Source organism: Ornithorhynchus anatinus, chromosome 4 (genome assembly GCF_004115215.2).
Source record: "Ornithorhynchus anatinus isolate Pmale09 chromosome 4, mOrnAna1.pri.v4, whole genome shotgun sequence".
Lineage (NCBI taxonomy): Eukaryota > Metazoa > Chordata > Mammalia > Monotremata > Ornithorhynchidae > Ornithorhynchus > Ornithorhynchus anatinus.
Genome location: NC_041731.1, coordinates 36,013,723 through 36,035,556, shown reverse-complemented (window position 1 = coordinate 36,035,556; position 21,834 = coordinate 36,013,723). Strand labels below are relative to the sequence as shown.

Sequence of the window (21,834 nt, the reverse complement as noted above, 5' to 3'; positions counted from 1 at the left end):
GAAGAAAGAAAGGAAGAAGGGAAGGAGGAAAGCAGGAAGGAAGGAGGGAAGAAAGAAAGGAAGAAGTGAAGGAAGGAAAATGGAAAGGAAAGAAGGAAGGAAGGAAGAAATGAAGGAAGGGGGGAAGAAAGAAGGAAAGACAGACGGGGCGAGGGCAGGGGCGAGGCCACGTGAGCAGACGGCCCCCTTCTCTTCCCCAGGCCCCCCCCCCCCCCCCGCCCCCGGGCGCGCGGGCCCCGCGAGCCCCCCCTCCGCGCCTGCGCGCCTGCGCGCGGGGCCGCCGGCCGTTGAGCGCCCGGGTCCGGCCTCGGCGCGCTGACGTCATCGCCCCGCGCCGGCCGCGAGCGCGCGCGCGCCCCGCCCCCTCCCCCTCCCCCTTCCGCCGGGCGGGGATACAACAGGGCGGCGGAGCGGGCGGCCGCCCATGGAGCTGGGCTAGACGGGGGACCATCGCCGCCGACGCCGCCGGCACCACGGGGAAGAGGAGGAGAGGAGGAGCAGGAGGAGCAGGAGGAGGAGGAGCCGGCAGGGGGAGGCTCCGTCAGGCTCGCGCGCCGAGGGCGCCCCTCATCGCGCGGGAGGTGAGCCCTCACCTCTGACCTCTGACCCCTGACCCCCCCGCACCCCTTTCTCCTCCCCCCTCCCCCACACCCCCCCCCCCCGAAGTTGATGATAATCATCATGTTGGTATCTCTTAAGCGCTGACTAGGTGCCAAGCGCTGCTCTAAGCGCTGGGGAGGATACGGGGTCCCCGGGTGGTCCCCCTTACGGCCCCATTTTGCAGACGAGGCCACTGAGGCCCCAGAGGACCACCATGGTGGTATTTGTTAAGCGCTTCCTGCTGCTGCTGCTGCTGCTGCTATTTATTAAGCGCCCAGTCGGGGCAGAGCACTGCTCTAAGCGTTGGGGAGGAGGCAGGGTCCCCGGGTGGGCCCCCGTGGGGCTCCCGGCCCGCGGCCCCATTTTGCAGACGAGGTCACTGAGGCCCAGAGAACAATCATGGTGGTATTTGTCAAGCGCTTAATGAGGATGATAATGATGTCGGTATGTGCAGAGCACTGTGCTAAGCGCCGGGGGAGATCCGGGGGCATCAGGTGGGCCCACGGGAGCTCCCAGCCTTCTTCCCCATTTTGCAGATGAGGTCACTGAGGCCCAGAGAAGAATAATGACGTTGGTATTTGTTTAGCACTGGCTAGGTGCAGAGCACTGTTCTAAGCGCTGGGGGAGATCCAGGGGAGGCTCACAGGCTTCATCCCCATTTTGCAGATGAACTCACTGAGGCCCAGAGAAGAATAATGACGTTGGTATTTGTTAAGCGCTTACTAGGTGCAGAGCACTGTTCTAAGCGCTGGGGGAGAGAGAGGGTCATCAGGCTGTCCCACGTGGGGCTCCCAGGCTTCATCCCCATTTTACAGATGAGGGAACTGAGGCAAAGAGAAGTGAAGTGACTTGCCCACAGTCCCCCAGCTGCCGAGTGGCGGAGCCGGGATTCGAACCCACGACCTCTGACTCCCCGGCCCGGGCTCTTGCCGCAGAGCCACGCTGCTTCTCGATGCAGCGTGAGGCGTGGCTCGGGGCGGGGGGGGGGGGGGGGCGGAGGGTCTGGGTTCGAATGCCGCCTCCGCCACTTGGCTGCTGGGTCCCCTTGGGTGAGTGACTTGACTGCTCTGTGCTCCAGGAGAAGCAGCGTGGCCCGGTGGCAAGAACACTGCCTGGGGAGGCAGAGGATCCGGATTCGAACGTCGACCCCGTCCCCTGTCCGCTGGGTCACCTTGGGCAAGTCGCTCCGGTTCTCTGAGCTTCGGGACAAGCAGCGTGGCCCGGTGGCAAGAGCCCTTTTCTCCCCTTCTAGACTGTGAGCCCGTCGCCGGGGCAGGATCGTCCCTCTCCGTTGCCCAGTTGTACTTTCCAAGCGCTTAGTGCAGTGCTCTGCACACGGCAAGCGCTCACTAAATGCGATTGAGTGAATGAATGAGCCTGGGCTTCGGAGTTGGAGGACCTGGGTTCTAATCCCGCCTCCGCCGCTTGTCTGCCGGGCCACTTCGGGCGAGTCCCATCACTTGTCCGTGCTTCGGGAGAAGCGGCCTGGCCTAGTGGCAAGAGCCCGGGGCTTGGGAATCAGAGGACCTAGGTTCGAATCCCGGCTCTGCCGCTTGTCAGCTGGGTGACCGTGGGCAAGTCACTTCACTCCTCTGGGCCTCAGTTACCTCATCTGTAAAATGGGGATTCAAAAACTGTGAGCCCCACGTGGGGCAACCTGATGACCCTGTATCTACCCCAGCGTTTAGGACAGTGCTCTGCACGTAGTAAGCGCTTAACCAATACCAACATCATCATTATTATTATTATTATTATTAATTCTGCCTCCGCCACTTGTCTGCTGGCTCACTTTGGGCAGGTCACTTAACTCGGCGCTTCAGGAGAAGCCGCGTGGCCTAGTGGCAAGAGCCTGGGCCTGGGAGTCAGAGGATCTGGGTTCCAGTCCCGGTTCCGCCTCTTGGCTGCTGGGTGACTTCGGGTGAGTCGCGTCACTTGTCTGGGCCTCAGTTTCCTCATCTGGAGCCCCACGTGGGGCAACCTGATTGCCCGACATCTACCCCTGTGCTTAGAACAGTTCCTGGCGCAGAGTAGGCTCTTAACAAGTACCATTAGTATTATTATTATTATTTCCTTTCTTTATATGGCGTTAGGGAAGCATCCAGTTTGTGCCTGACGTTGTACTAAGCGTTGGGGGAGACACGAGCTCATCGGGAAGCGCTCACTAGGTGCCCGGCACAGTGCTAAGCGCTGGGTGAGATAGAAGCTCCTCAGGAAGCGTGTAGTATATGCCCAGCACTGTACTGAGTGTTGGGGGAGATACGAGCTCGTCGGGAAGTGCGCAGTTTGTGCCCGGCACTGGAGAAATTGTTGACGGAGGTCCAGAAGCAGCTTGGCACCGTGGATATTGCTCGGCCCTGGGAGTCAGAAGGTCATGGGTTCTGATCCCCTCTCCCCCACTTGTCCGCTGTGTGACCTTGGGCAAATCGCTTCACTTCTCTGGGCCTCAGTTACCTCATCTGTAAAATGGGGATTGAGACAGCGGGCCCCACGTGGGCCAGGGACTGTGCCCATTGCTTGTATTCACTGCAGCGCTTAGTACAGTACCTGGCACAGAGTGAGCACTTAACTGCCGTAATCGTTATCATTATTACTACAAGCTCATCGGAAAGCACATAGTTTGCGCCCGGCACTGTACTAAGCGTTGGGGGAGATACCGGCTCGTCGGGAAGCGCATGGTTGGTGCCTGGCACCGGACTAGGCGCCGGGGGAGATATAAACGAGGTGCTTTATGATGAGTTTGTGCCCGGCACTGGACTCGGCGCTGGGGGAGGCTTAAGCTCATCGGGTTGGACGCGAGCCGTGTCCCACGTGGGGCTCCCGTTCTGCATCCCCATTTTGTGGATGAGGTCACTGAGGCACGGAGGAATGCCTTGCACAAGGTCACCCAGTCCTCCCTCACGTCCCGCCGCCCCGGGGTGCCCTTACTATACGCCGGGCACCGTTCTAAGCACTGGGGGACGTACAAGGTAATCAGGTTGGAAACGGTCCCTGTCCCACGTGAGGCTCACAGTCTTAATCCCCGTTTTCCAGATGAGGCAACTGAGGCCCAGTGAAGCGACGTGCCCGAGGTCACACAGCAGACAAGTGGCAGAGCCGGGATTAAAACCCGTGACCTCCGTCTCCCTAGCCGCCCCCATTCTCGCACTCGGGGACAGTGCTGGAAACCGTTTTAGGAGGAGACGCGCCTGTGATCCGTGTGAAATACAGAACTGTGGTGTGGGTTTTGGGGTTTTTTTTTTTAACATTTAAGTGCCTTCACCGATTCGTTGAAGGAGTAATAGTCGTGAACAGCAAACCACTGCTAAGGGAAGAGGAATCGTCGCTCTGACTTGCCTGTGCGTCGGGCGTTATGGTTATGTCACAAACTCACCGAGTGCCACCCGAGCTCTCCCAAGCCAGAAGGGAGGGTAAATTGGCAGCCAGCCGACTCCGGTGACTCGCAGGAGGAAGAGGCCGGTGCTTGGCCCGTCCGAAACCTTTATTTTCCTGTCTTCCCGCCTGTAAGGATGCTTTAGACGGGGTCCGGCCTGAAAAGCAGCGTGGCTCGGTGGAAAGAGCACGGGCTTCGGAGTCAGAGGTCATGGGTTCGAATCCCGGCTCTGCCGCGTGTCAGCTGGGTGACCGTGGGCAAGTCACTTCACTTCCCTGGGCCTCAGTTCCCTCATCTGTAAAAGGGGGATGAAGACCGTGAGCCCCACGTGGGACAACCTGATTCCCCGGTGTCTACCCCAGCGCTTAGAACGGTGCTCGGCACATAGTAAGCGCTTAACACATACCAACATTATTATTATTATTAATATTATTAAAAGAAAACCAAAATGAAGATGGCTCTTCCGGCACCAAACTAGGTGTACATTCCCTGTCGCGACTGGCTGTGCGCTATATTCTTGCTGTTACAATTTGCTGACCCAGGCCCTTGAATATCAGATAGTTCCTCAGAGGTCTCTTTTCAGTCTTTGGAGGGTTCTTTTCATTTGTTAAACAACTTTTCAAATGTGAAAGGAGTATGGAGCTTAGCTTTCCTGTCGCCGGAAACAGTGCTATTCTCCCCCAAGACCTGAGCACTGAAATACTGGGTGTGTTTTGGTACATTAAATCAATGCAGTGAGTTTTCAAATACGTACCGTAGGTACGTAACTCTACTAGGCTGCTGCTGACACTGGAACCAATTTAAACTCCAGGATCTTAAATAATTTTGGCGGGGAGGGGGCGTTTTTTTTATTATTATTTTAATTCATTCATTCAATAGTATTTATTGAGCGCTTACTCTGTGCAGAGCACTGTACTAAGCGCTTGGAAGACAATTCGGCAACAGATAATGGTACTAGTTAAGCACTTACTATGGTAGAGACAAGATAATTCTGTTCTATTCTTGATTCTATTTATTTGCTCTTGATTCTGTTTACGTGCTATTGTTTGAATGAGATGTTCATCCCCTCGATTCTGTTTATTGCTATTGTTCTTGTCTGGCCGTCTCCCCCGATTAGACTGTGAGCCCGTCGGAGGGCAGGGACCGTCTCTATCTGTTACCGATCTGTCCGTTCCAAGCGCTTAGTACAGTGCTCTGCACATAGTAAGCGCTCAATAAATACTATCGAATGAATATTGAATGAAAGATAATCAGGTTGGACACAGTCCCTGTGCTACTTAGGGCTCGCACACTGTCGGAGGGAGGGTGTTTTAATCCCCATTTTACTGATGAGGTAACTGAGGCACGGGAAAGTTGCCCACGGTCACACGGCACGCGGGTGGCGGAGCTGGATTTAGAACCCAGATCCTGTGACTCCCGGCCCTATTATTTGTGTACAGAAAGCCTTTCTCAAGCAAACTGAGCTTGGGAGTGAAGAGAGTAAAGAGGAGGGAGAGCAGCCCACCGGGGACGCTTAGTAGCCATCCTGGGGAGCGCTATCCATGACGGGGAATTCTCGAAGGAGGTCGGTCGCAAGCGGGGCCTTTTCTGAAGGGGGACAGATGTGAGTGAGCTTTCTAGATTGCAAAGCCACCAGTTGGACAAAACAGAGGAGGGATGTTTTGGAAAGAAGGGAGTTATAGTCGGTAGCGACACACATTCCGACTGTGACAGAGACTCTTGGGTCACGTCAACCCATATTTCGTTTTGTCCCGATTTTCCTTTTAAGTAGAATTTTAAAAAGAGAAGCAGCATGGCGCAGTGGGTCGAGCACAGGCCTGGGAGTCCAAGGACGTGGGTTTTAATCCTGGCTCTGCCAACTGTCATCTTTGTGACCGTGGGCAAGTCATTTAACTTCTCGGTGCCTCGCATCCCTCGTCTGAAAAATGGGGATTAAGACCGGCGAGCCCCGTGCGGGACATGGACTGTGTTCAACCTGATTAACTTGGGTCTCTGCCAGCGTGTGATACAGTGGCGGGCACGTAGTAAGTGCTTAACGAATACCATAAAAAAAATGGGCAAGTTTTTTTTTCCCCACCCTTGACCCTTTCGTTCATTTTTCTTTTCTGGATTCAAATGCAGAATGAGCACATGTTGCTGGTGTACACCCGGTGGGTCTTCCACCACAGATGTCCTAAAGGAATATGCATCCAAGAACGCATCCTCTGACTTCCTCACAGCGGCCAATGATGACTTGTGTTACTGTCTGGAGTGTGTGGCTGAATACCACAAGGCAAGAGATCAACTGCCCTTCTTGCATGAGGTAATCGATCGATCGTTGGTATTTGAGTGCCTACTGCGTGCGGAGCTCTGTACTGTGTGCTTGGGAGAATAAGGTATGCCTCAAAAATAAAAATAAATGATATTCGTTAAGCGCTTACCGTGTGCCAAGCACCGTTCTAAGCACTGGCGTAGATGCAGCGTAATCAGGTTGTCCCACGTGGGGCTCACAGTCTTAATCCCCATTTTACAGATGAGGTAACGGAGGCCCTGAGAAGCGAAGTGACTCGCCCACAGTCACACAGCTGACGAGTGGCAGAGCCGGGATTAGAACCCACGACCTCTGACTCCCAAGCCCGTGTTCTTTCCAGTGAGCCGTGCTGCTTCTCAAAAGTGTTAGAAAATTAACCGGGAAAAGTTGCTGCTTTTTGGAGCCTTGATGATTAGGAGGGGAATAATCTTAGTTGTGGAATTAGGGATTTCTGTTTTTATTAGGACTTCTGTTAGAATTGTGAATATAAATTGAGAGAATCCATGTGATTCCTCATTTTCAGTCATGTTGAAAGATAATCGGTTTCATCGACCAGAAGTTTTTTTCCAAATTGGCAACTGAACTGTTTTCTCACTTTAAATACTATTGGAAACCTGCACTGGAGTTAATAGGATGGCGACGCTTTTCTTGCAAATGGAGATAACGGCTTTTGTTTTGAAATGTTCTGGGAAAGTGTAAAACCTTCCAACAGCAGCGACACTTTCCCACCAAAGCAGCCTAAACGTAATTTTCAGTATGACCGTGAACGTTTAGTCTCGGACTCAAATCTTCCTGATAAAAATATGTAACAGTCCTGGGAAGTATGCAGGGGAGGATGTAGTTATTGGGTGGAGGTCAGACTGAGAACACTTGTTCTGTCTTTTAAAACCTCCTGACCGTCCAGCTCTGGATGGTAACAGGAGACCTTCTGATAAAGGTTCATCTGCCATGATCAAAAAATAAAGGAAAAAAATAAATGGCAGCGTTGAGCTAAGACTCAGGACATAGGCAGTAACTTGTCTCATTTCGGTGACGTCCAGTAAGCCAGGGGAATTGACTCTAGAGTTTAAAAGCGTGTACTGATAAAACATTTATTATTGATCCTCTTAACTAAATGGTCTTCACGTCTCAAGTCGAACAGGTCCTTTGAACTAAACAAGCTGCGTATCTGTGATTTTAATTTTGTATAATACATTTGTCTTCAAATATTATCCCCGGTCTACTTTTTCGTGATCTTTATTAAGCGCTTACTAGGTGCCAGGCACTCTTCTAAGCAGTGGGGTAGTTAGAAGATCGATCACAGTCCGTGTCCCACGTGGGACTCCCCAGTTCTCATCCCATTTTACGGATTAGGTCACTGGGGCACGGAGAAGTTCGGCAACTCGCCCAAGGTCACCCAGCTGACAAGTGGCGGAGCCAGGATTAGAATCGAGGCCCTTCCGACTCCCGGGCCTGTGCCCTATCCACTGAGCCACACGCTTCTCTACCGGAAGGTACGTTAACGTAGAATAACCGAGACTATTTTCAGAGGCACCGTGATGTAACTTAATTAGTCTTAAGTGCCGCTGCTGTTAGATCCAGAGAAGTTTGGTAGGGGGGAAAGCAGGTGAGAGACCTGCAAATTGAAGAGCCTTCAGTTTTGTTGATTTCCTCCTGGTCTCCTTTCTTGACCAGAGCGAGGACACAGGAGAGAGGATGAGTTTCTTTCCGACTTCCCCATTTAGGACTGGATTAACATAGAGACTCTTGGGGCTGAAGCAGTCTCTGCTAAAATCTGAAAACGAGGGTGGTTGGTTGGAGGATGCCCCGCTCAATCACTCCCCTTCCCCACTAAGTTCGTAGTGCTTTCTCGGAAGCGGCATGGCGTCGTGGATAGAGCCCAGGCGTGCGTGAGTTCTCATCCCAGCTCCGCCACTTGTCTGCTGTGTGACTTTGGGCAAGTCGCTTCGCTTCTCTGGGCCTCAGTTCCCTCATCAGTAGAATGAGGATTGAGACTGCGGGCCCCATAACACACTCCAGACTGTTTGTAACCCGATTTGCTTGTATCCACCCAGCGCTTAATACAGCACCTGGCACACAGTAAGCACTTAACGAATCCCATACCACCCGGCTGAAGCAGTAGCAGGATGGATGGATTCCGATTGGCTTGAAACCCCTGTCACCTGCGTAGGATGAACAGTATTCAACCGGTAAATTTGCTGGGATGCTGTAATGATCGCTACCGTTTTCATTGACGGCCGTTTGAAAGGTGTTGCTGTGTGTTACCGATCTGTACATTCCGAGCGCTTAGTACAGTGCTCTGCACACAGTAAGCGCTCGATAAATACTGTTGAATGAATGAATGGTTTTTGGGTTGTTTTTTTTTTCCTTGAATAGGTCTTGTGGGAATTGGAAACTTCCCGGCTCATAGGGCATTTTGAAAAATGCATTAAAGAAGTTGGAGAAGACGATGAACTGTTTATAATAAATGACAATGGGGAAACACAGCTTTCTGATATCAGTGGCTCAGACTTTGAAAACAATCTGCGAGTTCCTCTTCTGGAAATTCTCAAGTACCCGTACTTGTTGCTAAATGAGCGTGTCAGTGAGTATCTGAAATTCGTTCCTTAGTTTTGTCAACCCCTCTCGTACTGAGTGTGTGCAGAATCCAAAACTGTTCCATGGGAAGCGGATTGTAGAAATTCAGTTATTCTTATTTTTAGCTTAAATGGATGAATTACGGGCCCATAATTTGTTAATAGAGAACTAGAACGGAGGGGGGCTAGAAGGCTCAACGTGGTGAATGTGATTCTCCATATTAGATTCTTTACGGGCAAAGCTAGGGATATTAGGTGGTCCGTCCCCAGACATGAGGATGGATGTCAAGGCGGACCCTATCGTTCCACTAAACATCCTCTGGTTCCACTTTGAGACAGAATTCAGATCAGACTGATTAATTTAGTCCTGTATGGATTCCTTTTTCTTTTCCTCATTCTTTCATAAATGTATTTGGCTCAAGATGACCTGTTGATTACTTCCTTGTGGTATTAAATAATACAAAGTACTATGAAATACGATGGGCAAAGTGTAGGACGTCACGCCTCAGCCCTGAATAAGTCCTGGCCTATAACTTCTAGACCGTGAGCCTGCTGTGGGCGGGGATTGTCTCTCTGACCGTTGCCAAGTTCTGCTTTCCAAGCACTTAATACGGTGCTCTGCACACAGTAAGTGCTCAGTAAACGCGATTGAATGGTGGCAAGGCAGGCCTGGCTCTGCCAACCCTGCCTGCAGCCTCCTCACGTTTCCCAGATGGACCCTGGTCTCTTAGAAGTGGAGGTGCCGAGATCCGGGACCCCACAGGAGTTAAGGTACAAGAGGTGGCCGGTGCCAGGCCCTGGGATCCCAGAAAGTGCGAAGCCCATAAAGTAGAGCAAGTGGCCTTGAGTACCTTCAGCGGGCAGAAGACAAATGAGGATGCCCACTTAATCGGCTCTTCCCCTCCCACCCTTTCCTCTCTCTTCTCCTACTTCAACCCAGCTGCTCACTCTTCTCCCCTATTGCCTACCTACTCGTCTTTCAATATCTGCCTCCCCCCACTAGACTGTACGCTCCTAAAGGGCAAGGATCCCGTCTACCAACTCGTATTGTACTCTCCCAAGTGCTCAGTACAGTGCTCTGCACCTAACGTCGAGTAAATACCACTGATGGACTACGGGGCAGGCGCTCCGATGCCGGAAGAGACAGAGGTCGGTAACGGAGGCTGAAGCCGAGGACTGCCCTTCCACGGTCTTGGGGTCGGGGTAGGAGGTCACTGGCCTCTGCCTAAATCTTCTTGGAGCAGACAGATTTGTAAGATTTTGTTTGTTTTGGTAAGTCGTGATAACTGTGCCACCTGCCAGGTTAAGAAGAAAGAGAGGTAGACCCTCTCCTCCCTGCAAGATATGGGCTACCTGGTCCAGAAACGAGAGCCAGGTTGAGTGGGGGAGAAGGAAGAGGGCTTTCCTCATTCACCGAATGCCTGCTGTACTTGGAGGGGTTCAATAGAAGTGCCATCTTAACCTTTCTTTTACATCTCCCTACCTTCTCTTCTTTATTTTTCGTCCTGCTGCCTTTATTGCTAGATTTAATGCCCCTACAAGAGCCCCTCCCCTATTTTAGGATGTAAAAGATGAGGCGTTGGTCATTGTAAATATAGTCGGTGGATAAAGTGAAAAGAGGCATCAGCTGTTTTATATATCGCTAGTCTTTGCAGGTTTTGCCTTTGTTACGTGATTTAGGAACAGTGATATACGCTTCCAGATTTGGTGTTCGGTTTTTAGAAGGAAATAGAATGAATATGCGTAATGTGGGGGGGCGGCGTTTAAGACCTGCATTGTGCAAGAAGCTAGTAGTTTGCTAGTGTGTACTTAATGCAGCTGGGGTTTTGGGTCCCACTTTGGCCTTTGGGTCACATGTACACCCATGGGGGAAAGTTCACCCCCAGTAATGTCTTCTTTGAGTTTGAGGGACAGCACATTTGCACCTCTGCGTGTGCGCGTGTGCTCTTGTTCGTTCTTTTTCTCTCTCATATGTACATAATATTCAGGTTATCACAGCTGATACTCATCCACAAGTTGCCAGTCAGATGTTTTGAGTAAGAACAGTCTGATGAACTGTCTCGACAGGGGCAGCGGGTGAGCATCAGGATTGAGAATCGCTAATTCTACTGCTGGTGGATTTCCCAGTGCTACTCACTCTCAACGCTGCCAGTCCTGGTTCAGCTGGGGCACTGAGGCCAGGGTTTTTTGGTTGTGTTTTTTTTAAATAGCGCTTGTTATGTGTTTTCTCTGTGCCGGGCACTGTACGTAGAGCTGGGGGTAGATACAGGCTAATCAGGTTGGACACTGTCCCTGTCCTACTTGGAGCTCACCATCTTAATACCCCATTTTACAAGTGAGGTACCCCAAGACCAGAGAAGTTAAGGAACTGCCCCAAGGTTACACAGCAAAGAGGTGGAGCTGAGATGAGAACCCAGGTCCTCTGACTCCCAGGCCCTTGGTCTTTCTACTAGGCCATGTTGCTTCTCCAATTTTTTTTTTTAATGGTCTTTAAGAGTTTATTAAGTTGCCAGGCCCTGTCCTAAGTCCTGGGGTGGATACGGGCAAATCAGACTGGACGTAGCCCATGTCCCACCTGGGGTTTATAATCTTAATCCTCATTTTACAGATGAGGTAACTGAAGCACAGAGAAGTGAAGTGACCGGCCCAGGGTCACACAAGAGACGTGTGGTTAGAACCCAGGTTCTTCTGACTCCCAGGCCTGTGTTATGTCCACTAGGCCCTACTGTTTCTCCTGGTAAATGTGTTAATTAACCAGCTACAGGCAGAACCGGGACTAAAACCCAGGTCTCCTGATTCCCAGAGCGGGGCTCTCTTCATGCACTGGTTATCCCTGATAAACGGCAGCAATCAGGAAAGCTTTCCTGATTGGGATTCATGGTTAACAGTGCCCTTGTTTGGCTATTTCCATTTTAAAATAATGACAGTACGATGGCTCGTTTGATGTGTTTTCCCGTTGACTTTATTTGTCTCTCTGTTTAGGTGAGTTATTTGTCGAAGGACTTTGTAGGATGGAGCAAGCTAACTGTTCCTTTCAAGTCTTTGACAAACATCCAGGAATCTATTTGCTCTTGGTACATCCCAATGAAATGGTAAGGCCTTTATCGCATTTAAATGTTTACAAAGCTATTGATTTCTGGTCTTTGATAGATTTCTGGTCTTTGGTCTAGTGTCTTTGTTACTCCTGGTATTAGCTAACGATAATAGGGTGTGATAACTACCGTATTTAGTATCATAAATGTTGTCATCTCTATTTCTAGTTCAGGAATCGATGGATCCGTCTTATCGATTGAGGCTTACTTTGTGCCCGGCATTGTACCGGGCACTTGGGAGAGTAAAATGCGGTAGAGGTGGTCAACACAAACCCTGTCCACAAGGAGATTACAGTCTAGAGAGGGAGACAGACGTTAAAATTAGAGAGAGGGGAAATGGCAAAGTCTAAAGGAGTGTATGTAAATGGTGCGTGGGGGTGGGGAAAGTGTTTAAGGGGAACAGACCAAGACCATGGACGATGCAGAGGTCAGATATGGTGGGGAAGTGAGAGATTAGTCAGTCAGGGAAGCTCCCTTGCAAGAAATATGATTTTTAAAAGGCTCTTAGGGGCTTACTTAAGTGTGATTGTGTCTGACCTGAGTGACTTGTATCTACCCCAGCACTTAGAACAGTGCTGAACACATAAGTGCTTAACAAACACCATAGTACTAATAATAATAGCATGGTGAGAGTGGCGGCCTGTTGGGTACGAAGGGGGGCGGGTGTTCCAGGCCAGAAGGAGGATGTGGGCAAGGGGTTAGCAAGAAAGCAAGTGAGATTGAGTTACAGTGAGTAAATTGGTGATGGAGGAGCGAAATGTGTGGGCTGGGTTGTAGTGTGAGACTGTGAGGTAAAGTAGGAGGAGGAGAGTTGATTGAGTGCCTGAAAGTGGGTGGTAAGGAGTTTTTGTTGATTTTCATTATCATCGGTGGAATCTGAGTGCTCACTATGTGCAGAACACTTGAGAGAGCACAGTGCAGCAGTTTTGTGTGATGCACATATGGATGGGCAACTGTTTAAGAGAGGGCATATGTAGAGTGGATTTTTTTTTTTAAAGAAATATGATCTGGGCAGGAGAGTGAAGTATGTACAAATAAGGGGAGAGGCAAGAGAGAGGAAGTTTAGTGAGGAGGCTGATGCAGTAGTCAAGGTGATCCATGATAAATGCTTGAAGCGCACAGTAACAGTTTGGTTGGAGAATCAATCGTATTTATTAGGCACTTTTGTGCAAAGCACTGTACTGAGCGCTCGGGAGAGAACAGTGTAACAGACACATTCGCTGACCACAAGGAGTGTACAGTCTAGAGGAGGATGAAGAATGCAAGCGTGGCCCTTGTAAATGAATCAGTTTTAATTTAATTTTAATTCTGAAATAGAGTTTCCCTTTGGGGAGATAGGATTTTAGTCTCTTGGGCTGTCTTGCAAATAGCACCTTGGCTAGGTAAGTATTTGTTAAGTGCTTACCATGTGCCAAGCACTGTTCTAAGCTCAGGGGAGATACAAGGTGGTCAGGTTGTCCCACGTGGGGCTCCCAGTCTTCATCCCCATTTTACAGATGAGGTTAACTGAGGCACAGAGAATTTAAGCGATTTGCCCAAGGTCACACAGCAGTCAAGTGGCAGAGGAGGGATTAGAACCCACGACCTTTGACTCCCAATCCCGGGCTCTTTCGAGGTTCGTACATTTTTACATTTCACTGTATACATGAAATGTATTCATTTCAGTGGCTGCCTGGCTTCACACCTACTCAGCCCCTACTTTCTCCTAAATTCACATCAACCCAGTCTGTTTTCTCATAATAACTGGCCTCTTTACTCAATTCAACCATCTCCTCGGGGCTCTACTAAATTCTGGCCTCTCCACTGTCAAGAACCCAAGGACATTTCAGCCACCTCCCCAGGGTCACACCGGAGTAAATAGCTACTGCCGTCTTTCCCCTCAGTTCCTACGCTTAAACTTCACTGGCTTTTTTTCCCCCCTTCCCCTATGACCTGTCAACCCTACCCTCCCTTCAGTCAGCTCATCCCAGTCCTCCCCTCTTCCGCCCGGCCCCATCCCTGTAAACCGGTCCCAGCACCGTCCCTCGTCCCCCCTCCCGCTGCCCAGGACCGGTCGACCGTTCGACCCCTCCCCGCCCCTTGCACCGCCCCAACGCCTCGTCCCCACCACATCCCTGTAATCCTGTCCCGCTGCCACCCCCCCATCCCCAATCAGTATGGAGTTTTTTGTTTTCTTTTAAAGGTGGATGGGCAACCACTGGAGTCTCCTGAGGAGTAGGGGAACATGTCATAATTAGCTTTAAAGCAGTCACTTTGCCCCCCCCACCTCACCTTACTACTCTCCCATTACAACCCAGTCCACACACTTCACTCCTCTAATGCTGACCTTCTCACTATACCTCGATCTCGCCTGTCTCGCCACCAAACCCCTCACCCACGTCCTCCCTCTGCCCTGGAATGCCCTCCTTCCTCAAATCCGACCGACGGGTACTCTCCCCCCCCCCCCCCCGCCCCATCACTTCAAAGCTGTATCGAAGGTGCTTCTCTTCCAAGAGGCCTTCCCTGACTAAGCCCCCTTTTCCTCTTCTCCCATTTCTTTCTGCATCACCCTGATTTGCTCCCTTTATTCACCCCCCTTCCCAGCCCCACGGCATTTATGTACCTATCTGTGACTTATTTATATTGTCTGTGTCCCCCTCTGGACTGTAAGCTCGGTGCGGACAGGGCGTGTGTCCGTTTATAGTTATGGTCTCCCAAACACTTAGCGCCATGCTCTGCACTCAGTAAGCGCTCAATAAGTACGATTGAATGAATGAATCCGGTGAATGGAATTCTGTTTGCCTTTTACCGATTTTATTACCTCTGCCTGCCTAAGATGGAATAGGTGGGAAGATGGTAGGGGAAGGAGGAGTTGGGTCTCTCGTCATGTGCTGTCTAGTCATCTCCGACCCGTAGTGACGCCGTGGACGCATCTTCCCCAGAACGCCCCACCTCCATCTGCAGTCGTTCTGGTAGTGTAACCTTAGAGTTTTCTTGGTAAAAATATGGCAATGGTTCACCGTTACCTCCTTCCGCGCAGTAAACCTGAGTCTCTGCCCTTGACTCTCTCCCATGCTGCTGCTGCTGCCCAGCACAGGTGAGTTTTGACTTGTAGCCGATTGCCTTCCACTCGCTAGCCACCGGCTCAGCTAGAATTGGAACGAATATGCCTCTTCTTGACTCTCCCTCCTGTAACTGAGACTGGAAAGTCTCCAGGCGTGACCCTGAGAGGGGAGAAGTTGGGTGGGCCAGTTTAAAGAAAAAGTTGAGCCAGTACACTATCTTATTTGGGAGACGGACTAAACAAGCAAACATTGTTCTACACATCCTTCTGTTACCTACAAGAAGTGTTTATGGACTTTCTATGTTTGTAGCTGAACTGCCATTTATTTTACAGTGTGGTAAAGTGCTCTCTTAAACCCAAAATGTGTTGGGGCTAAATGCTTTAAATCAATTAAATTAAGGTTAAACTTTCTTCTTGTGTGTGTGTGCTTTCTTGTCAGATTCGACGGTGGGCGATCCTGAGTGCCAGAAATTTGGGGAAGGTAGACCGTGATGATTATTATGATCTACAAGAAGTATTAACTTGTTTATTTAAAGTAATTGAGTTGGGACTTTTTGAAAGTCCCGATATATATACGTCATCTCTGCTCGAAATGGGCAAACTTATTCTTCTGCCATGTCACATGTATGACACCACGAACTATAAGAACTACTGGCTGGGTGAGCATTATTCCTCTGTGGATGATAGAAGTTAAATAATAAATTCTTAACCGATACACAGTCATGCGCCAAGCACAGAAGTAAGGGCTGGGTTAGGTACAGTACAGTTAGATTAAGCCCTGTTGCACTTGGGGCTCGCAGTCTAAGGGGGAGTGAGGGAAGGTATTCATTCAGTAGGATTTATTGAGCGCTTACTATGTGCAGAGCACTGTACTAAGCGCTTGGAAGGTATTTACTATCCATTTTACGGATGAGGGAACTGAGACGTGGAGAAGTTGTGACTTGCCCAAGGTCACACAACAGCCAAGTGGCAGGGCCAGGATTAGATCCTCGGTCCCGTGGTTTTTCCCCTAACCGTAATTTATTTTAACGTGTCTTCCATGCCTAGGCTGTAAGCTCATTGTGGACAGGGAATGTGTGATAATGTGCTGTCCCGAGAGCTCAGTACACAGTAAGCGCTCGATAAATACAGTTGAATGAACGGACTGGAAGCTCACTGTGGGAAGGGATTGGGTCTACTAACCGTACTGCACTGTACTTTTCCAAGCCCCTATACGGTGCTCAGAGAGTGTTCGATAAATACCCTTGATTGATTGTTTTCCACTAGGCCACACTGCCTTTCCAGAGAACTCCTTCAACAAAAATCCAGTGATCTCTCTCCTGTTGGATCCTATCATTTCTCTGTCTGCTTTTGACGCTGCTACTTTCTCCTCCTCCAAACTCCTTCTGACCTTGGATTCTAGGCCATCCTCGTCCCCCTAAACTCCCCGATTGCATCTTCTCCATCTCCCTGTATCAATAAATCCATTAATGGCCTTGATCGATGGCTTACTGGGTGCAGTGCACTGTATTAAGCGCTTGGGAGAGAACAATGTTTGCAGAACGTTCCCTGCCCTCAGTGAGCTTATAGTCTAGAGGGGGAGACAGACGATATAAAGAGATCATGGATAGGTACGTAAGTATTGCGGGGCTGAGGGAAGGTACTAAGCACTTACAACAGAGCTACCGTACCGTCCTTGCCCTCGAGGCGTTTACAGACTACAGGAGGAGCCAGACATTAAAATAACAAATTCATTCAATACTATGTATTGAGCGCTTACTATGTGCAGAGCACAACAAATGCCATCGTCGTCATTATTGTTATTCCCTGGACCTCAGTTCCCTCATCTGTAAAACGGGGATGAAGACTGTGAGCCCCACGGGGGGACAACCTGATCACCCTGTATCTACCCCCGCGCTTAGAACAGTGCTCTGCACGTAGTAAGCGCTTAACAAGTGCCATCATTAAAATAAATTACCAATAGGCTAAATGAGGGTATTTACGGAAGCTGGGTTGTCCATCCATTCGATAGTATTTATCGAGCGCTTACTGTGTGCAGAGCACTGCACTAAGCACTTGGAATGTACGATTCGGCAACAGATAGAGACCGTCCCCGCCCGTCGACGGGCCCACGGTCCAGTCGGGGGAGACGGACGGACAAAAACAAGATCAGAGTGCTCGAGGGGGACTGACGAGAGTATAGCCGACGGAGAGGGGAAGAGAGGACTTAGCCGGCAAGGCCTCACGGCGTTGGGATTTTTTACAAGGGTTTTGAAGGAGGGGATAGTGGTAGGCTGTTAGCTCTGAAGGGAGAGGGAGGACTTGGGCAAGAGGTCAGCGGTGGGGTAGACAGTACTGAGATACAGCTGCTAACACTATTATCATTAGCTCCACACGTGTTAATACTATTAGTATTGTTTCTGTCCCTCCGTCTCCCCCCCCCCCCCCATTAGACCGTAAGCCCGTCAGAGGGCGGGGACTGTCTCTGTCTGTTGCCGATTTGTACATTCCAAGCGCTTAGTACAGTGCTCTGCGCATAGTAAGCGCTCAGTAAATACTATTGAATGAATGAATGAACTAGAGGAGCGGAATGCGCGGTTGGGTTATAGAATGAGATCATTCGGGTGTGAGAGAGGAGGGAGGGAGGGAGCCGACTGAGTGCTGTAAAGCCAGTGGTAAGGAATTTCTGTTGGATGCGGAGGTGAATGGGCAGCCACCGGAGGTTCTCGAGGAGTGGAGCAAAGATGGACTGAACACTTTTTCTGAAAGGGATCCCGGATGCGGAGCCAAGTTTGGACTGGAGAGGGGAGAGGCAGGGAGGTCAGCAAGGAGGCTGATGCAGTAATTAAAGTGGGATACATAAGTGGTTAAAAGCACACTTCCTCCAAGAGGCCTTCCCGGGCTAAGCCCTCACCTCCTCCCACTGCCTTCTGCGTCACCTTTGCACTTGGGTTTGCACCCGGCTCTGCACTCTTGATTCACCCCACCATTCGTCCCTCGGCCCCTATTTACGTATCTGTAATTTATTTCTATTAATGTCTGCCTCTCCCTCTAGAACGTAAACTCGTCGTGGAAAGGGAGGGTGTCTACCGACTCTATTATGTTGTACCGAGCACGCTGCGTATAATACAGGGTGCTTTCGTACAGTGCTCTGCACACAGTAAGCGCTCAATAAATATAATTGCTCAGTATCATCGATATTTTAGGGTGCCAAGAAGGTGCAGAATATGGTGTTGGGAGACCTTTTCTCTAAGGGCTTACAATCTAACGGAGGAGCTCCAATCTGTCATCTAAAATACTTTTAGTGTCTGAGACATGCTTGGCCACTTAATATTGCCCTGTTTTGGCTTCTGCTGCACTTTTATTAGATAAATCGTTTTGTGCTGGCAAAGCACTCCATGTAGTATTCTATAACCACATAGCATATTTCAATTTAGAGGAACCCTGAAGGGTGTGATTTGAGAAAGTTGAAGTTTGGGTGGTGTTCAGTTGGAGTTTACAGGCTCTCCTTTCCTCGATGCATGCCTAGAGTTTGTAACTGTTATGGTAGCTATAATTGTGCGGCTAATTTTGTTACATTTTCCTTCATTTCAGGGATCTGCTTACTGCTGACCGTTCTTGAGGAACAGGCTATGGATTCTCTGTTCCTGGGTGCAGGCAAGCAAAATGATTTTATGAAGTCTATACTTCATACCATGGAGAGACAAGAAAATGGTAATGAACTGCATAGGTTAAGTGCATAAGCTCAAAATGAGTAATTCATGGCCTTTTAAAATGTAACGTCACGTGCAGAATTTTATTTTATAACGAATGAACATAAGTTGTATTAAAATGAGAAGCAGCATGGCCTAGTGGGCAGAGCGTGGGCCTGGGATTCAGAAGGACCTGGGTTCAAATCCCGGCTCCACCTATTGTCTGCTGTGTGACCTTGGGCAAGTCACTTTACTTCTCTGTGCCTCAGTTCCTTCATCTGCAAAATGGGGGTTGAGACCGTGAACCCCACGTGGGACGGGAACTCTGTCCAACCCAATTTACTTGTATCTATCCCAGTGCTTAGTACAGTGCCTGGCACGTAGTAAGCGCTTAACAAATACCATAATTATTACTATTAATTCTTAAGTATGCAGGTGAATAATGTAGAGCAGCAGCATGGCTTAGTGGAAAGAGCACGAGCTTGAGAGTCAGAGGTGGTGGGTTCTGATCCCGGCTCTTCCACTTATCGGCTGTATGACTTCGGGCAAGTCACTTAACTTCTCTGTGCCTCAGTTACTTCATCTGTAAAATGGGATTGACTGTGAGCCCCACATGGGACAAGCTGATGACCTTCTATCTACCCCGGTGCTTAGAACAGTGCTTGGCATGTAGTAAGTGCTTAACAGATACCATCATTATGATTATTATAATGTAGTTTACTAGTGTTTCGATATTTTTTCACATTTCACTTTTCTAATATTTTATCCTTTAAATTTGTGGGGGGTGGGGGGGGGTGTTAATATCTGGGGGAAATATTTGAAAGTTTTTTTGGTTGTTGAAGTTGAAAGTATATTATGTAAAACTAGTTCATCTAGTGATTTGGGTTGCTTACTATATTTAATTGAGTCTATTCAGTTTTGATTTAGTGTGCAACATTTGTATACATTGAAATAATAATAATGTTGGTATTTGTTAAGCGCTTACTATGTGCAGAGCACCGTTCTGAGCGCTGGGGGGAGATACAGGGGAATCAGGTTGTCCCATGTGAGGCTCACAGTTAATCCCCATTTCCCAGATGAGGTAACTGAGGCCCAGAGAAGTGAAGTGACTCGCCCACAGTCACCCAGCTGACAAGTGGCAGAGCCGGGAGTCGAACCCACGACCTCTGCCTCCGAAGCCCAGCCCTTTCCACTGAGCCATGCATATATATTTTGTATATTCTGTATTCCTATCCTCGTTTATATGATGTTTCCTTTGGATTGAGATTGAGATCTGAACCCCATTAGCTGGTTTTCCCAGTCCAACTCTGATTTCTTTTAATGGCATTAGCAGTGTAGTAATGGATCACTGAAAACAGTAAGTTGGCGAATGGCAAGAAGTTACTTCGTGCATTTAAAAAAGTATGAGGTGCGGAAGCACCAGGGATCAGGGCCTGGCGTAGGCCCCTTCTCTTCAGGCCATCCCCTCTGAGTTCTTTAGCTTCTAGACCTGCTAGACTATCTCGTAACCACCTTTTTTTAAGTGAACAAGAGTAACCCTGGTGATCAGAGTCCCTAGGGGGTGGATTGTGATGGACATTTTGGCCTGGACTCCATTTTGTCTCGCCAAGCTGTCTTTCACCCAGAGCAGGCGCGTCGCATATCCTCCCCTCCTTGATCCGTCCCATCCGGGTGTCTGCCTTATCGGGAGGCTCGGTACGTCAGAGTCGCCGGACAGGATGGAGCTGTTCCTCCCTTAGCAAGGTCAGGACCCCTGGCAGCTTAATAATAATAATAATAATAATAATAATGTTGGTGTTTGTTAAGCGCTTACTATGTGCAGAGCACTGTTCTAAGCGCTGGGGGAGATACAGGGGAATCAGGTCGTCCTACGTGAGGCTCACAGTTAATCCCCATTTTACAGAGGAGGTAACTGAGACACAGAGAAGTGAAGTGACTCGCCCACAGTCACACAGCTGACAAGTGGCAGAGCCGGGAGTCGAACTCATGACCTCTGACTCCGAAGCCCAGGCTCTTTTCCACTGAGCCACGCTGCTTCCCAGTACGTGCTTATCAGCGCGTGTGACCACTGGACCTCTGTAACGAGGAGAGGTAGGCAGGGCCGAGCAAGCCCCCCCAAGTAGAAGCGCATCGCTGCTTGTCTTAGAGTTTATATCTTGTATCGTGCTATTTTATTTACATGGGAAGCTCGGATGCTGTAACAGCTGTATAGAAAGAAACTCCGCATTGCTTGGAGTTGAGCTGGGTTTTGGTTAGCAGGGGAAACTCTGTCAATCACCGGTCTCTACTCACCGTAGTAGAAATAACTGGTCTCCGACATACCCGCTTGAACACAACGCGGAGTCCGTGGGGTTTTTTTTGGACAAAGGATATTCTCCTCACAGTCATTTTAGAGTGGCTTCTCCCAGATATTAGGTTTTACTTGAAATTTTGCCCTTCTTTCAATTATAGATTTAACTGAAACCGTATAGGGAGCTAAGGTAGCGTGGTTTGCTCTCAGTTATTTTTCCAGTTTGGCAGTTTCTGACTAGTCTGTACCGTTTCAGATGATAGTATGAATCCCTTCTGGCCGGCGTTACACTGTTTCATGGTGATTCTGGATCGGCTTGGATCAAAGGTGTGGGGTCAACTTATTGACCCCATTGAGGCATTCCAGACCATTATCAACAACGTGAGCTACAACAAAGAAATCGAAAATATACGTACCAGCTCTAAAAGGTCAGTCGGGTTTTAACTTCTGGATTTAAAGAAACCTCTACGCAGCGGAAATTGCTGGAGGCCCAATTGCTTCTTGCTGACTTTTTTTTTCTTGTTTTGATATATTGTATTTCTTAATGTTTAAGGGCAAAATTGGAACCTGAGTCAACTTTTGAGGAAGACATGGTGACTTGCAGCCAGATTGTGTACAATTATAATCCAGGAAAATCCAAAAAAGTATGTCATTCTGCTTTAATTCTGGATGGTCAGATTAAATCATATTGTTTCTTGGTTTTGAAGAGGCCTTAACTTAGCTCTGGGTCACATTTTTACAATCAGTTGGGATGTCCCGTTTGGGGGAAGCAGCGTGGCTCAGTGGAAAGAGCCCGGGCTTGGGAGTCAGGGGTCGTGGGTTCGACTCCCGGCTCTGCCTCTCGTCAGCTGTGTGACTGTGGGCGAGTCACTTCACTTCTCTGGGCCTCAGTTACCTCATCT

General features: G+C 49.3%; 1 protein-coding gene across 2 annotated transcripts in view; it reads left to right on the top strand.

Annotated features, from left to right (window-relative positions):
• Nucleotides 1-389: 389 nt before the first annotated feature.
• The window catches only part of SETX (senataxin), a 70,675-nt gene continuing 49,230 nt past the window's right edge, over nucleotides 390-21,834 (top strand). The window contains exons 1-8 of one of the 2 annotated variants that reach the window (XM_029063103.2): nucleotides 390-581; nucleotides 6,092-6,272; nucleotides 8,637-8,844; nucleotides 11,819-11,928; nucleotides 15,411-15,630; nucleotides 18,545-18,664; nucleotides 21,189-21,360; nucleotides 21,486-21,576. In XM_029063103.2, coding sequence (XP_028918936.1) covers nucleotides 6,093-6,272; nucleotides 8,637-8,844; nucleotides 11,819-11,928; nucleotides 15,411-15,630; nucleotides 18,545-18,664; nucleotides 21,189-21,360; nucleotides 21,486-21,576 — 1,101 coding nt within the window. In that variant the 5' untranslated portion in view covers nucleotides 390-581; nucleotide 6,092. The remainder of the gene's footprint in view (nucleotides 582-6,091; nucleotides 6,273-8,636; nucleotides 8,845-11,818; nucleotides 11,929-15,410; nucleotides 15,631-18,544; nucleotides 18,665-21,188; nucleotides 21,361-21,485; nucleotides 21,577-21,834) is intronic. The other variant, XM_029063101.2, reaches the window with a different exon arrangement.